The sequence below is a fragment of the Choristoneura fumiferana genome, chromosome 14 (assembly GCF_025370935.1).
Source record: "Choristoneura fumiferana chromosome 14, NRCan_CFum_1, whole genome shotgun sequence".
Taxonomy (NCBI): Eukaryota; Metazoa; Arthropoda; class Insecta; order Lepidoptera; family Tortricidae; genus Choristoneura; species Choristoneura fumiferana.
Genome location: NC_133485.1, coordinates 10,136,204 through 10,154,524, shown reverse-complemented (window position 1 = coordinate 10,154,524; position 18,321 = coordinate 10,136,204). Strand labels below are relative to the sequence as shown.

Here is an 18,321-nt window from a genome sequence, read left to right as displayed (position 1 = left end):
CTTCCTCTTCGGAGCAACGCAACTCGGCGGCTGCTGCAACACGCGCACTGCGCGCCACCGCTCTGATCGCTCCGACGAAACTGACACCGGCGCACAACTACCCGCGTTTTCATCGTCGTTTTCATTATAACTGTCAAATTTAGGGTAGCACACAACACTAACAACATCGCTATGCAAAGGTACGTTCACACTCACCGACCCCGAACTCGATTTAAGACGTGAGTTATCCGGGTCAATATATTTAATATGAGTGAGTCTCACGGTAGCTTCATGTGCTAAGTATATAATTAGGAAAAAAATCGAATGAATTATTACTGTAACAGTTGTGTTTATTACATAGGGTGCTGGGAGAGGTCATACAAAGTTTAGATCAAAACGACAATGGTTTGGAAATAAAAGGTTGATAGCCCTACTAGAAGTTTATAGCCTATACCTAGACTACTGTATGCGGGAATTCTAGCAAGTTAAAATGCCTCTAGCACAACGTAATTTGATAAAGATATCACATTTACTGTCAAACCACCAGGCGTTTGTGTGTCACTATTTTGTTTAAGAATGCAAAATGTAATGTATGTTGTTTTGTTTTCCTATTCCACGACTTTAGACCTTTTTTTTTGAACAGTGTAAGTTTTAAAAACAAGATGTAGCTATTTACATGTATTGTATGTATATTGTAAAACGTTGAAGTCATAAATTTGCCACAAATGTTTTTACTGCACTTTGGTAAAATGAGTTTCAAGTTGATTATTATATATAAGTTACCTACTTGGTCGAGTGGCCGGTAATACTACAAATTTTAAAGAGTATTATACTATATTATAGTACTACTACTAAGGTTTGTAAACTTAACTTGTTTATCTGGAAACTAACTGCTACTACGGAGCTTACTAATTCATTCCTATAATATTAACACTTGTAACGCCATCTATTGTAGAGTAGCAGAACTAAAACGAATAATAGATAAAACAAGCCTAGAGCGCTAAAAAATACATTATAAATACACACCTAAATAAATAACTAACAGAAGAACCCATCATTAAGTTATTGTTTACAGTCAACATCACTTTCGACTCTACAGTCAGCTTAGCTTAGGATGTCGGTGCCAGATTATTGTTTTGTCATCAGATTTACATAGTTATGCCAAATCTCAACCACAACTAGATGATGGTCAAAATTCACTGGCAAGATTTGACTCGGACATGCATACCTACATAGCTTCCTACATATTAACATTGCGAGTTATAGTCCTTCTTTCTTTCTGCCGGTTGCCTGGAAGAGATCGCTCTTAAGCGATAAGGCCCGCTGCTACCTTGTCATTTTCTCTAGTGTACAATAAAGAGTAATTGTATTGTATTGTTAATAAAAAGCTTGTAAAAAGGCTAACCTCGTGTATTAAAAGCGAATCTCGTTTACCTGTGGGCCCCCTGCGGTGCATCCCTACACGCAAGCGCTAATTTGTCAAATCGACACCATCTCAGTTCATTTTTTATTGTCAAAAAATTATAGGGCCGGGGCCGAGCTGGGAGCTACAAATAGAACGGGTTTTTTTTATGAGCCAGGAAATCAAATGATTATAGAATCTGTTTACTTACCTACTGCGACACGCTTCAAAATCTTGTAAGTCCTGTGGACTTTAAGAATTTTAACGCACATACACAGCGCTATTTCAAAAAGCTTTTAATCAAGTCAATTAATATCGTCCTAAGCATGTAATTGAATCTAATTACCCATTTTTTTATCTCTGGGGATTAAGCAAAGAGTTTACCTTGCACGCCGAAGATTTGGAAGCCAGTATTGGTTTATGGATCCAAAAAATGCTTTAAGTTTCTAGGCTTCCGTAGTCAACTAGGAACCCTTATAGTTTCGCCATGTCTGTCCGTCTGTCTGTCTGTCTGTATGTCTGTCTGACCGCGGCTAAGACCATTAGTATTAGAAAGCTGTAATTTGGCATAAAGTCAAATTACAATATTTTTTTTAGGTTACCTCTCATACGTATAGTGGGGGTGTTTTTTTTTCTCGACTAACCCTTTAGTGTCGGGTATTGCTGGATAGGTCTTTGGAGGGTTGGCAAGACGATTTTTCGATTCAGTGATCTGTTTGTGAAATATTCAACTTTAAAGTGCAAATTTTCATTAAAATCGAGCGTCCCCCCCACTGAAATCAAAACTGTTGGGTGGAAAAAAATAAAAAAATCAGTAAGTAATTATCAAATTTACAAGGAAAATTATAACGGCCAAGATTGCTTGAGAACTATTAGTAGTTTAAGAGTAAATAGCAGCCAAAGGTATAAAATTTACCTAAACTTGGAAGATTCCGTACACAATTCCTTATATTCCTTAGAAAAATATTACTTGATATATTTCATAATGGCTACGGAACCCTATCTTGGGCGTGTCCGACACGCTCTTGGCCGGTTTTTTTATATATACTTATGATACAGGAAAACGATTTGGAGAGTCAACTGATGTCAAACAAATACAATCAAAACAAAAGTAATGCATTGCTAGAAAATAGAGAAGGCTCGTTTTTTTAAGATTCTTTTGTTTTATTCCCGTAAGTGAAATTGTAAATATGGCATTGAGGCAGTACCTAAAACTATACCCAGGTCTTACCTAGCTGAAGCGCTGCATGCAGACAGCTTAGAAGCCATCCATAGCCACCGCAAGTCCGGTGAAAACAACGGACGTCTACAAGCGGCCTTACGCCGGCTTTAAGAATATTGTGTGGTGGTTCCCCCACCACACAATATTCTGCACTGGGCCCGCGTGGGAGTTACGGCCCAAGCCCTCTCATTCTGAGAGGAGGCCGGTGCACGTTAGGCATGTGGGACGTTATAGGCTGGGATGATGATGATGATGAACTATTTTTGATGGTTGGACGGCGTCGAACAGGACACCAAGAACCTGGGAGTGATATGTTGGAGAAGGAAAGCCATGAACAGATCGGAATGGAGAGATTTACTGGACCAGGCTAAGGCCCACCCGCGGCTGTAATGCCTCAGATGATGATGATGATGATGGTTCCTCCTGTCTGCTACTTGTCTAGATCAGGTAATTCCCTGAAACTTAAGAGACGCTTACCTTGCAAGAGCCTTGCACACAGATGGCTCGGAAACCAGGCTTGGTGCAGGACGTGCCATCAGCCACGAGTGCCAGCGACGCATAGAACTGCTGCCCACGTGGGCGGCAGTTCAGCGTACAGGGAGAGTTACCTGCAAAAGAAGGACAAAATATTTTTTTAAACGATACGAGGGGCGGCTGAAAAGTTCTAAGCCTAAGGTATAAAACGAATATTCCGATTTTTTTTACTATTTTTATTTTTCATTAGAATCTTTCTTTATTTCAATGCATTAATGCTAAATTTTATTTTGACTGTCGAAATGTTCCTGTTTGTACAGCCGCCTTCATTTCTTTATCACTGCCAAATCGCTTTCCCCTTAAATCTTTCTTTAATTTGCTGAATAGAAAATAATCGATAGGAGATCTGGCCAGATCTGGACTGTAAGGTGGATCATGAATTTCCTCGAAGCCAGTTTCCTTCAGAGCAAAGCTTGGCACCACGACCGGTGTGAACGGGGGCGTTGTCTTGCAAAAACAAAATGCTTTTACTCAGTTTTCCCCTTCGTTTCTCGACTATAGCTTGTCGCACCTTTCTTAATAGCTCGGCATAATAAAGTGCATTTATTGTAGAGCCTTTTGGCAAATAGTCTATTAAAAGAATGCCTTCGCAGTCCCAAAACACGGTAGCCATTAGCTTAGACGCCGATCTTTGTACCTTGAATTTCTTCGGTGGCCTTTCACCCTTTCCTCACACCTCGTCATCACCTTCTCCTGTGGCTTTACGTGCCAAGATGTCCTACTAACTAGACCATTCGCATGCGTGTGTGCGTGTGTGTGTGTGTGTGTGTGTGTGTGTGTGTGTGTGTGTGTGTGTGTGTGCACGCTAAAAGGGCTAGAGGGATTAGGATGAAATTTAGTAAATGGAGGTCTGTAATAAAACATTGGCTATTTTTCCCACAAGATCTGGATAAAATTTTGAAATCACAACCACTGGGTTTTGAGTTTTATCGTGAAATTTAGCACGGATGTTTGTAATGCAACGTTAAGGAAAAACCACGATCTAGTGGCTTGAAATAAATTATATATGATTATTATTATTATCAAATATATTTACCATCAACATAGGGCACCCAGGTGTAGAATCTCCCGCGAAACGGCCTTCGGTCGTAGACGGCACACTGCTCTGCGCGGGAGTCGCGCACCGGGCCGGGACACGGCTGGAAACACAAAAACATAACATTTTTTTAAATGGCACCACACTTCGTTTTTCTTGTCAAGTGAAATCGCTAGATGGCGTTAGGATCATTAGATCCGTTTGACGTTATAGTCTTGTCATTGGCTCATTTAGTTATAAGCCAATCCCAAACCTGAGTCACACAATTGTCAAAAATGTCGAACGGACCTTATTATAGGTACTAGCGCCACCTAGTCTGTTACTAAAGCCTTGGCTAAAAAGCTTTCGTATCTCCGTATTCGCATTTTCAACTGATTCTTGTGAAGTTTTGTCAATAATTTAGATACAGTCATATTAAATTAATTTTATTTATTCACCTTTCAGGTTTCACCATCATAATTTCAGGTGTACCTACCTACCTACCAAAGTCAAAGTCAAAAATTTTATTCAAGTAGGGCTGTAACACAAGCACTTACGAATATTCGAAATCTACCACTGGCTTGGAAAAACCTCTGTTGAGAAGAATCCGCTCACAGAGCTACTAGTATTAAGGCTGCCTGTCTACTGGAGCGGAGCGAGGCAGCGGAGCGGTGAGCGAGATAAAAATCCACCAATAGAATTGCATAAAATATCCGCTCTTCTTCAATGTTCAGGGAGTTGGTAACTAGCTTAGGGCCACATCACCACGGCACGGCATCGTAACGTGAAACGGCGCGGCGCCGGAGTGCGGTACGTTGCCGTTACGGTGCGTTGCAAGAAGCGCAAACCGCACAGCGCCGCTCCGTTTCACGTTACGACGGTTCGCCATGTTGATGTGGCCAGGCCCTTAAAAATTCATACAAAGCGGAGAGATAGGATGCGGAGCGTGGAGAAGGAGTGGGAAGCAGGGCGGAGAAACAAATGCAAGCGGGGAAGCGGGAAACATCTGCAAATGGAAAAACCGTCCACAGCACCGCTCTGCATTGCTTTTTCGCTGCGCCCCGCACCCTCAATCCGCTCCAGTGGACAGGCAGCATCAGTTTAAATTTGCAGGTGGTAGGACCTTGTGCAAGGTCCGCCCAGATTGCTACCACCATCTTGCTCGCTAATCCTGCCGTAAAGCAGCAGTGCTTGCACTGTTGTGTTTCGGCGTGGAGAGTAAGACAGCCGGTGAAATAACTGGCACTTGAGGTATCCCATCTTAGGCCTCTAGGTTGGCAACGCATCTGCAATCCCCTTGGTGTTGCAGGTGTCTATGGGCTGTGGTGATCTTTTAGCATTAGGAGACCCACTTGCTCGTTTGCCATCCAATCGAATAAAAAATATGTTTTTTTTATTGGGACTTATTCCATGGTTGTGGGTTGGAAACAAGATTCGGATTACCTACCGCAGTATTGCACTCGTGGTAACGCCTCACCAGACCAGGGCAGTCCGGGTCGCCGTTGGGTATTTCGCGTGCCCTCCGCAACCGCTCCGTACTCCGTACCAATTTCCTTCTCTTTCTGCTACGGCGCATTCTGGAATCAAAAATTTATAATGTCAAACAAAAGTATGGCCAGCTACAAATGCAAATCAGGAGCGATAAAATAGTTGAGATTTATTATAGTTTGCATAATTTTCGCAATTTATACTGTAGTTTATCCGAAGTATTGTTTGTTATAATTTTTTTACCATTTTTTTTCTGTGGCCGAAAAGTTCTCGAATGGAAATCGCGTACCTATCGAAATGGATGGATAACTTCGTTAAAGTCGCGGGTTCAAAGTGGATGCAGGCCGCTTCCAACCGAAGCAACTGAAGGTATATGGGGGAGGCCTATGTCGAACAGTGGACGTCCTAAGGCTGATATGATGATGAGGATGATACAAATTTGACCCACCTACGTCAAATTAATCATTTAGCTCAATCGTCTAGACCTAGGAAACCTATTAAGTCAATTTGTCTCAGTGCTCGAAATAGTATCTACTAAAACAAACGACGTCGTAAACTACGAGCATAAAACGCTTAACAGTCATGGTATTTAAATATCTAGGTACAATTGCTTAATTTGCCATCCGGCACTTTTCGATGTTATATCATAGAATAGAATAGCCATAATTTATTCGTGGACACAGGTTAAATAATTATATTGGATTATAAAATAAAAGGCATTGCGATATACCTAACTCCGTCTTACTTATGTATGTTCAACTTAAAACTAACTGTACCGAAAATCCAACGAAAAATATAAAATACTCGCCATTATCCGCGTCTTCACGTGCATTTTAGGCCTAGCAATTGAATTAAAAATTCGGGTCTTACAAAAATTTCCGTGGTAATTCCAAAAAATTACATACCTGCTTAGTGAATTTCATTAGTGTCGCATAAAAAAAACCAAATTTCATGTCTTTAATCCTAGTGAACTGACAAGAAAATCGTATAGTGTAGTACTGACGTAAGCGCATTATGATTTTCCTCCTTTTCCTGATCAGAATCAGGAATCTTAAACTTTGGAAGCGTTGCTTCCTTCAATCCAAGATCACATAAAAGCCCTCGATTAAACAAAAACATATCTACAATGAAATGTATCATGATCAAGAAGATCGATATCAAAACCAATTATTTGTAGGCGTCTTATAGCCTACACGCTTATAGTTTCATAATTTTAATTACCGCACAAAAGTAATATATGACCCCCGCAGAGAGGTGGTGATGAGCAGAAACAATACAGTTTTGTATAGTGAGTATTGTGCTTACTTACATACGGACAATTGTTTCACTTATATCAAAATGGTTATTAGACTTGTTTTAACTTTCTTTAATCAGTTGTTTTGTACCTGCTTACATATATGTACTTACTATTTTATTTATGCTCTCCATCGTTCTTCTGTTTAGATCTTACCTATAGCTTTAAAATTAATAGATAGTTATGGCTAGAAGATTCGAAATTTATCTTCTTAGAGTTTCGTTATTTATTATACATTTCATAGTCTTTGTAACCAAAGTAAGATTTAAATATGTATTTCAAGGCAAATGTAATTGACATTTAATACCTAATGGTCACATTTACTATTTTTTTTCAATGTACGACTACCTAAGTGCTTATCGCAGGAGGAAAAAAGATGCGTGTCATAGATAAGATTGCCGCAAAATAGGACGGATTTTTGCCAACATGCAAAAATTAAGAAAATAAGACAATTCATCGAGTTAAATGCAATATTTAATTACCCTTATGAAAATGTATAAGAAGCTTCTCTGGATATTACAAATACAAATAATTTATTCTGAATTTGGAATCCATATTATTGTTGTTTTGAAATTTCACTAAATTAGGTTCGGGATCGGTGGATGCGGGAAGTACAAGACCGGTCTGAATGGAGAGCCTTGGGGACGCCTATGCCCAGCAGTGGACGTCTTTCGGCTGACGTGATGATGATGATGAGGTTCTATTTATTTGCCTTCGACCATGCTTTGTACTTATTGAGTAAGCACTTTTTAAACTTGCATCGCGTATTGTATCTTGTTATGACCTATTGGAACGAATTCCACTCGTACTATTCAATGTTTACTTTGAATAATACTCATTACAGAATGACATGACATTACTTTGATATCAAACATCAGCTCATCAGATCCAAATCTAAACTATTGACAGCGATATATAAAACCTTTATCTATAATGCAATCTGTACTTCAGTCAAAAAATATACTTACTCCCTACCTACTATAGTATTTTTTTGTCCATTGGAGATATATCCAAGGTTAATATTTCGCGGTGATTGAGCGATTATAACAAAACACCGATTACTTTTGTGGTGGCTAATGCTTTTGCATATTTTGTATAATAATTCAGCATTATTTATGTCCCCATTAATGGCCAAAAGTTTATTCTAGAATGTAGTTTCATGCACACTCATTGCAGATTTGCATCATCATACTTTGCACACACACACACACGCACGCTCACACACACAGAAAGAGAGAGAGAGAGAGAGAGAGAGGCACAGACACACAGGCAGACCTACAACCAGAAAAATTCATGGTATACACACAAATTCTAGGAAACTCCGAGATATGAAAGCGAGCTTAAACCCAAGTTCATTTGCTTGGAGAGATTATACGCCTAGGCTGCCAAGGCTTTCCCATTGACTGCCAGTTTTAGGACAGAATTCATGAAAGTGACATAGCTCGAAGAATATGCAAGTTGAAGCTCGAAGAAGAGACCGTTGGGGAGGTAAATCTTCGAGTGCCGATCCCGAACCGGAAGACAACGCGTTGACGCCTTCCACTGGGTGGACTTACGACATCGTGAGAGTTGTGAGAGTTGCGGGCAACCGGTGGATGCAAGTAGCTAGTTGTCGTTCATTGTGGTGTTCTAAAGGCCTTTGTTCAACAAGGACCATTTTCCGGCTGATGATGATGACACAGAAGTCACCACACGCCTAGCATAGATCTAGCAGATTTGACACACTGCTCAAAGCTCTGCTAACGGTGTGATGTTAGTTAGTGGCAACTACAAAGTACACTTTTGTGACAAGTGTCAAAGAAAAGGACTAGGTGTCTAAAGTAGCGGTGATAAAATACTTTATATTATGGAGTGACGGAGTACTGGTTTTACAGTGAACGGTGTCATATACACGCGCCCTATATGTGGTCGCGTTAACAATGGAAACAGGTATCGTATCTTACTAAAAGGTCGTACATTTGATACGTTAGGTTATACGGAACAAGAGGCAATCATCTGACTACCGTTGGCAGGCCTCTGGCACAGAGAAATCCCTAACCAGTAACCACAATCAGATGCCGGAAAAACAGGCACACGGTTTAACTTACCTGTTTAATCCCATTTATTGATTAGGATATCATGTGTCTCCTCTACTTAATTTTCAATCAGGGACAATTTTTGGCTTTTCAACCGATTCTCACTACTGAAACCAGGGACATCCAGGATGTATTCTGTGCTACAAAATATTCTTTTGATTAAACCTATCACATCCGAATCAAAAACTACTGAAGATCAACCAAATATAACACACAACTTTTAAATAGGCAGTCTAAGCTCGTCCTTTTCCTTTTAAGACGGAACATAATTTTTTGGATGGTGTTTAGTAATAAAGCTTTAGAAATTCTAATAACACAATGTCTAGTAGGTGAATATTAGGTACAATAAAATAAATAACACCACTAAAGTAAAGGTTGCCACTGTAAAGATTGAGCCAAAAACGGCAGAGAGACACATTTCCTGTATTACATAACCTTGACTTTTTATTTAATAATAATAAAGCCGTAGTGGTTTGATAGGTCACACTACTCGTGGGTTCAAACCCCGGCTCGCACCTCTGAGTTTTTCCAAATTCATGTGCGGAATTACATTTGAAATTTACCACGAGCTTTGCGGTGAAGGAAAAACATGGTGAGAAACCTTTAGAAACTAATAAACAATGTCAATGGTGCGTACATCCCACAGTGGGCCCGCGTGCTGAGAGGCAATGACTATTGGGATGATGAAATAAAATAAAAATATTTTTATTCAGTAACAAAAATTACATAAAAACAGTATCCGTGCTGCATGTGTTATATACATTTGCATTCTACTTTTACCTATAATTTTAAAGATACAGCCCTGTGACAGGGAATGAAGCGAACAGACGTGAGGAAAGATGCGTTAGAATCATACAGCGACGAGGTTTTTGAGTATGAAACTTTAAAAACAGAATTCTGAGCTAAGCAACTAGATTTTTGTACTTTTGATCATGTAGTCACCACAATCAATTTACGTTTGACGATCGCATTCCATTAAACATCATAAACTTGTTTCGGCCACTAAAATCGGCGGAACAGTTGGCGTGGCTCATAAAGCAGAATTGGAACCTATCAAATCTGCTATTTAACAATAATGATCAGAACTAGGCAACCTTTAAATGTGCAATTTGTTCTTACACAAGCGGGCTTGTTAACATGTCCCATTTTAAACTACATGCTGACTTGAAAGTTTTTAAAGATCATTTTTTCACACGGTATTAAGAACTGAGAAATAAAGCAGTAAATTGGAGATTGTAACGTTGAGTTTATCAATGTGTTTGATCTTTCATAAAAATAGCAGACCAAATGAGTGGCGGACTCGCACATTTAGAGTCCTATACAAATTCAAAGGCGAGCAAAAATAAACCAACCAATACGGTATTTGACTATTTTGTATATGTTTTAGAAATTAAAACTACACAATGCCTGTTATCGAATAGAAAAACATTTTTTAAGCTACCTTTACAAATAACAAAGTTATAAAGGTTTGAAATTCAAGATTAGACAGAGAAAGACATACTGGCATGTGACGTCACACGCCAGTACCGCCATACTTGCTGCATAGAGAAAAGCGTTTGAGAAAGAGACAGGTATATAGATTTTTCAAAAAATCACTATAAATCCAATTTTCAACCGATTCAAATTTTCTGTTCGCTAAACACTGTATATCTATATTTTCATAATATTATTAAGATATGGCAAAATCAGGAGTTGTCAAATACCGTATTGTATACTGAAGGCTCCATATATAATATAATATGTATGTACATAAATTCAGAGTTTGTAGAGACCTGCTTATAAAAAAAAGTCGCATTTTGTATTAGTTGCTTGGTACCCGTATTAATTTTGAATTTGTATACTACTTGTTGATGTAGCAGTACATACTTAAATAATATTTTCGTCATACAAATATTTTCTTCTGGACCCATATTAATTTTGAATTGTATACTTCTTGTTGATGTAGCGGCCACTTAAAAGTATATGCACATAGTGTATAAATTTCGCGACTCTTCTGATACAGCACTATGACGGATAGCTAGACGGACAAACGGACAGTGAGGCTGCATTAAATAAGAGGGTTCCTTTACTCTTGGGTAAAGAGCCTTAAAAATGCATTTCTATGCCTATGCATAATAAAGTATACCACAAAAAAGTTGTACGTAATTTAATCTAAAGCAGGTTAGTAGATTTCACAGGGGACCGAAGAGCTGGTAGCTTCCTAGGACAAAAAATTAGACTAGCAATTCAAAGAGGGAATGCTGCTTGCATCTTCGGAACCTTGCCAAAGCGATCTGGTTTAAATCATTTGTTTTAGTTGTCATTATTATTTGTCTCTTTTTTATGTAGGTATTTTCCGTTTAGGTCAGTTTTACTTTTATTGTCATGTATAAAATTAAAGTCGTGAGTTTATAAATAAAGAAATTCTCCCAAATAAATAAAAAATATTTTGCTACGGCTAGTTTATAAAATTTAGCAACGGTTAAAGTTCTAAGACTCACTGTTATACTAAATGAAATGTAACAAATTGTATAAAAGTACTTACCTTGTGGAAAAAAAACTAAAATTAAAATGAAATAAAGCACTTAACTCTAAATACACGTTGGACATAAGATTAAAGAGTATGTTAACATAATGATAACAATCCATTGTGAGCGAAACAGCTCCAAATTGTACGTCAATCAGTTCGAGTTCCGTTGGCTTGAACAGTCTCACTTGTTCCAACTTTTATGTTCAATATTACCTTAATTTGGCATGTTGGACGAGAAAAGGGCGGCTGGGGTCAAAATTAAATACGTTTAGCCTTTGACTCGGTGTGTGGCGAAATAACAACAATTTGGGTGCGAAAGTAATGGTGGTTTTTATAAAGGTTAGATTGTTTATAAAGTTTTTTTTTGTGAGTTAGGCGTAAAAGCAAGAACCGAAATGTCTGTGATTATAGTATTGTCTACATATACAACAAAAGAAGAGTCCTGACTGATTGACTGACTGACTCATCAATGCCTACTGCAGATTTTTGGCCCTAGACAGGTGTGCATAGAGGTTTTATTTATGATGCACATAAAGATTTTGAACTTATTTTTGAAAATTCACCTCACCTTTTGACACAGAGACAGAACTTTATACGGGTCCAAGGAAAACCTTATGCTGCTCATATACACAATATATTACTGATATGTACAAGAACTTTATACGGGTCCAAGGAAAACCTTCTTTATGCTGCTCATATACACAATATATTACCTACAAGTGCAACTAAAAACTTATACCTACGTTACTATTACGTTGAAAGTGTCTCGCTGGAGGGTCGATTGCGCGAGAACGACAATCGTGTCGAATCTTACGTCTCACTCGGACGCCCGTGAAATAAAATTTGGCGTTTCTCGTTGATTGTCTTGACAGTGATATTACGATGTAAATCTTACTAAGAAAATGTTCTATACATACATTGGTAAAAACTTCGTGTTTAGTTGTATACATATAGAACTGATTGCAACTAAAGACACTTTTCTAATTTAGAACGTCGACTGTCTATACAGATTGGTTATTACATACTTACCAGAGCTTTTTAAAAGTTTCCACTTTAACAATTTTGATGACAGAATAGCTTTTTAAGATTTTGTAACCTACAGTTTGACAAACGGAACTCTCTCTCTGCCAAAAAATATGATGAGATAAGAAATGCTGAGGCCAGAATCCGAACCCCGGTCTTCATCAATCCGTGACTAGTAAGAACTTGCCCATACACTAAATACCTAGTGGTATTATGAGTAAAATATAAGTTTATAATTGAGGTATTAATTTTTGACCACATTATTACCATTTTTTATTAAAACTCGTTAATGCGTAAGAATAAAAACAGCTAGTTTCCTATGCAGTAAGAATTTTGAATGAAGCAGGTCTATGATATTAAGTATACCTATTGCCTGCTAAATTTAAAGTCTCTGGCTCCAGTGGCTTAATATAGGTTGTGCATTTTCTATCAGTCAGTCATATAGGTACTTTTTATATTTCGAGATACATATGCCTTTGTTAATTTTAGTACTTACAACTTAGGTAATACCTAAGGCTGCATATCTTTGCAAACGATTTGCGAACCATTAGAAGCACAGAACATTTCTCATGAATGTACCTTAATGATGCCGACTAAAGAAAGGTCAAAGAAGACCGACTCATGAACACAGCCAGGATAGAACGGGACGTTAAGATAAATTATGTTCATCACACAAAAGCTCACAAAGTGGTTCCGTATTTTAATTGTAATTAGTTTGAAGCCTTACGAGTTTTCCGTGAATCATCATCATCATCAGCCGCACGACACCCTCTGTTGGACATACCTATGTACACCATACATACCTATTCACACCGCCTTAGGCCTTTCCGTTAATTTCGCAATTCAAATCAATTGTATTATTGGTCAAGACCAAAATGGAAATGGTCCTATGTTACCGGTGGGACTCTAATCTAGTAAAAATTAACGACGAGCACCTCTGAACTTTTCAAAATGAATTTGCGAAATTATTCGAAACTTGTAAAGCATTTCAATGGTGTGAACCCTCTCATTCTGTGAGGAGGCCTGTGCCTAGCAGTGAGACGTATAGGCCGTAATGTTGAAGAATAATTAAATCGATCCAGTGGGACTCGCAAATGCTGGATTCTGTTCGTAGTACAATTGACAAATTAAGAATTTCAAATTTCTTAAGCCAAAAAGGCCGTAAATCATGTTTTGTTAATGACCCTTTTTTAAAAATTATCATTATTTTATCAATCCCACCATAACTCTTTCCAACAGGCAGACTTTTTGCGGACTTTTTTTTGTGCTAGTGTAGACAAAAATTCATAATTTCAATGTTAATAACTTTGTGATATTACGTGCAATCATTAAAACGCGTATTTGCCAACTGAGTTCCGTACCTTAGTTAGCAAATACGGAACCCTAAAATACAACTGAATTGAGAATCTACTTTTTAAAGTTGCTTAAAAATTAAAATCGCATACGTTCATATTACACGTTATAAAGCACATAAAAACTCATTGTTTGATGCAGGTCAATTTGTTAAACAGTCCCCGCGCGGAACAAGTGGTGCCTAAATTATGATGTTGAGATTCGAAAGGGGCTGCGCCTGCGACGCGTTCCCGTTTCGTGGCCCTACTAAGAGATGGTTGGTTGGATCGAGAATTGTGTTCGTACGAGTATTTCGTTATCAGATATCATCATTAAAATAAGAAGCCGTGGTGGCCTGGCATGACCTATGGCATCTCAAGCAGAGTGTCTCTACTTTTTCAAAACTCATGTGCGAAATTACATTTGAAGTTTACTATTTACGCGCGAAGAGCAGTGACATTATCTGATCCTTTTTATATTTATTTCCATTTATCTATCTATTTTTTGCCCTGACCGAGGATCGAACCAGATACATTAAGCCTCATAGTCCAGTTCTCTGACCACTTGGCTATCCGGTCGTCAAAAATAATGTAAAATAGAAAATATTAATATACTCAAGGGCATAAAATTTGGTTCACTCTACATACATCATAACCTATTAATGCATGCATTTGAGGGCCAGATTTTTTGCCGCTCCTCAGTATATATATCGGAATCGTGAACTCATGGTAGGGCCCCACCGTGTGTAAGGCACGCGGCAAAGGCTCTCCCGCGGTGGCCAGCCTCCTTTATCGATCACGCGCCGTATCATTAGATATCATTGTGATCTATGATCGAGCGCAGTGGTAGGGTTGACAAACAAAATTTGAAACTGGAAGTTTATTATGTACAAAAAAAAAACAAAACGAACGCGAATGTTTAACACTCGTTTTGTTTGGTAATGAGTTGGTGTTTGGTTCCTAGTTAAAAAAAAAAAAAAGTTTGATAGTTAACTAGTCATCGTGTCGTCTTTTTATGCCCCACTGCTGGGCACAAGCCGCCTCTCACTCTCATTTAGCACGACTGTTTTTAATGCAATGTCAATGAAAGCTGTGATGTAACTTTTGGGAAATTCTTATGAGATTTTTTGTTTTGTTATACCTTTTTTGTATAAAAATTGGTATGTAGATGGCTGGACATTTAGAATAATAACATAGGCTACTTGTTATCTCAATATTCCTGTATTATCGAGATAAAATCCTGAAATTTCATTCACTGGGCTTAGAGTTTTTAATAAAAACAAAACCAAAGCCTAGCTCTTAAATATATGATGATGATGATGGGCTTAGTCATGTACGTAATATGGCAAGGTTGTATTTAGAAAAACGTCAATGAAAACCACGATATATTTTTTGGAAATTCGCACGGGAAAATAGTAGTCCGGAATTTTAATCCAACAGCTAGATCTACGAGTATGGTTTACGCATCCAAAGCCGCGGTAAACAAAACACTCGGAAAAAAAAATTGAGAAAATTCACTGAATGAATAACTTTTCAGTGTAGGTTATTGCCATTCATGGTAATGCCTCCTGGGTTACTTATTAAAAGTATGATTTAACGAGATACAAATCCACTAAAAGTTAAAAGTTGTGACAGTTTTAAGGCAATTATTTCATAGCTCATCTTGTAAGCATGCGTAGTATACAATTGTAAACATTTTTCTAAAAAAGTGTATCACTGATGTCTCCTAGGTCACGAGACAAAATAACAACGCTTAAATAAAAGTTGATTGACTCAGTTAATCTTTACTCAAATCATTATTTGAAATCTCACTTAACCATTGGTACCAACCCTTAAACCGTAACAATTAAGATAATACGTCGAGAACAAAAGAAAAAGAAGCTCAGAAATCTTCACGTTAATCTTCCTTATGTCTGCTTGCTTGTTTGATACACGAAAATCGTTTTTAAGCAACAGAATTATTGGACCAAGGAAATGATAACTCGCTGTTATCGACACCTTTCATCCGTTTGGGTAAATGTTATTGGCTGTTAGGATAATAATGTTGTCGTCTGCCTCATTATCAGCTATAAAGATTGTCCCATTGATATTGTGGGCATTTGTTATCAAGGATGCTTTTTGATATACGCGCCTTCAAGCGCGGATACATGAGTTAGGTGTGTAACCTATACATATTTAGGGCTAGTCGTAAATGTGACTATCTGATACTGACATCTACAAGTTAATTAAATAACTGAAAATCTAAAAATAGTTTGTTCTGTATTGTTCAACCGCTGTCCTTGATGTAAATCAAACAACGGTTGCTCGACGAATGACAATGTATTTCATTTTGACACCCTATATATACTAGTCAGGAAAAATCTCGCCAGCGCGATTCAGGGTGGTATTATTTTCCATACGGCGACATCTATCGGTATATAACTTAAACAAAGACACATATTACTGCTATACATGTATTGAGATTAGAATCAATTACACTTTGCAGCTGGTCGTGTTTTGTTAATCCCTTTTATTACTGTGTTAAATCTAAAAGTTACAAAGGCAGCATACATACGCCATTAAATGTTTTAGCGACGTTTCATTATTTAGATATTTTAATACTGGCCGTTTTTCTTTCAATTTCATTTTCTTCTAAAAGTACTTACAAATTACGAGTTAGAATTTAAACAGAAATACGGACTTAGCAAAATATACAAATATTTTTTGAAATAATTAATGTAGGTAGGTATTTGAAAATAAACATAAGAAACTGAAAATAATAAAATATTGTTGGAGTGTCTCCGGTTTTTAGTTATTTAATTTCATTTTTAGGTTTAGAAGCTAATCAATGTTAAACTTTATTGAATGTACCTTTTCAATTAGTAATTGTACTTTTTTGTGATTTTATCAGCGGTTTGTAAATTTCATAAAGGAATCTATGTAAAGTAAAAAAAATAACTTTCAAATTATTATTACGTTCGTATCTATAACTTATATAACGCTGAATGACAAAGTATACCAATTTTATAACTACTTCTATTTTAGGAACTGCAATCTCATAATTTGTAATGTCCGTAAATATTATAGCTTAGGTACTTACTTAAGATTTAGGAATGTATACTGTGGTAGATTTCCTATAAATAAATAGGAACCGACATCAATAACTTTATTCATAGTTGAATTTTGAATTGGAGCTGAAGTAATGCAAAGCAGATATGCAGCTTCACTATATGTAACAAGTAACAACTGAAAACGAGTAGGAATGAAGTTTATAAGATAGCGTTTTCAAAATAGTTTTTAAAAGTCACAAGATTTATAATTGTTTACATAGAAAGACCATAGTATCAATAACACGAGAATGTATTCAATCACTGTATCGTCAAGCAAGTCAAGTCTACGAAGGAATGTGACGCCCAATACATTGATGAGTCTGGTGAGAACAGAGCTATCTGCAATCAGCACTCCGGACGTGTATTAAATAAATGCCTATTTAATATTGCTTGAGCTCTCGTGAGACATTATTTATAAACTACTTAATAATAATTAACATGATTTAACTCACTTTTTTAAGTCAGTAAATAAAGAAAGCCCTGAATATTCATCATCATCATGCCGGGAGACGTCCACTGCTGAACAAAGCTCCCCCTTTGAACTCCCGTCACAATGAACTACAACTGAGCCACTTGCATGCACCAGTTGCCCGCAACTCTCACGATATCGTCAGTCCACCCAGTTCGTGGTCGCCACTCGAGAACTTATCTCCCCCATAGGTTATTTGTTCTTCGAGCGATGTGGCCCGCCCATTGCCACTTTCAACCTGCATATTTTTACAGCTATGTCGGTGACTTTAGTTTTTTCGACGAATTTTCCTACTCCGGATTCTATCGCGAAAAGAAACGAGAAGCTTTGATATTTACCTGCTAGGATCCCTGGGGAGACAATGCCGCTCTTGTACCGCCACGCCGCCGCCACAGGAGCGCGAGCAGGCGCTCCACGAGCCCCAAGCACTCCAGGCGAACGCTGTGCCGTTCATTCGGGTCGCTTCTGTCGTTCGGGACACCTGAAATATCGCGCCATAGACAATTGGGTAGTTACCGGGTTAAAAAAAAACTGTCACATGGATAATCAAAAAATGTTGAATACGTATTTTATCTTTCGTCAATCAAAGGAAACATGGCAAAGATATAGTGCGTCAAAGTTCGGGAGTAAGAGCCCGTGACGTCACGTCTAAGTAAAACAGGTACTAACGCCTGACGAAGCATATGGAACCTAAACGGTTACATCTTCATCACTCTTAGTTTACTCGACAAAAGGAAAATATGTAAATTTTTGTGAACTGGTTCGATTACTATAATATTATTATCATCAACATTAGTAAGTAATATATTTTATATCAATCGATTGTTTCGAAATGGCTAAAAATATGTATGTAAATAATTACATATTTTTAGCCATTTCGAAACAATCGCG

General features: G+C 37.7%; 2 protein-coding genes across 5 annotated transcripts in view; one reads left to right on the top strand and one right to left on the bottom strand.

The window, feature by feature from the left end:
- Positions 1-5,436, top strand: part of LOC141435104 (ADAMTS-like protein 4) — a 135,209-nt gene extending 129,773 nt beyond the window's left edge. The window contains exon 12 of the mRNA XM_074097664.1: positions 5,404-5,436. The gene's annotated coding sequence lies outside the window, so the exon portion shown is untranslated. The remainder of the gene's footprint in view (positions 1-5,403) is intronic.
- LOC141435103 (ADAMTS-like protein 4) overlaps positions 1-18,321 on the bottom strand; it is a 441,311-nt gene that overhangs the window by 342,574 nt on the left and 80,416 nt on the right. For all 4 annotated transcript variants that reach the window (XR_012452115.1, XM_074097656.1, XM_074097658.1 and 1 more), the window contains exons 4-7: positions 17,769-17,911; positions 5,600-5,729; positions 4,174-4,276; positions 3,081-3,211 (exon numbers count right to left, since the gene is read on the bottom strand). Coding sequence is in view for 3 of the 4 variants with exons in the window: in XM_074097656.1 (XP_073953757.1) it covers positions 3,081-3,211; positions 4,174-4,276; positions 5,600-5,729; positions 17,769-17,911 (507 nt within the window). In the remaining variant the exon portion in view is untranslated. The remainder of the gene's footprint in view (positions 1-3,080; positions 3,212-4,173; positions 4,277-5,599; positions 5,730-17,768; positions 17,912-18,321) is intronic.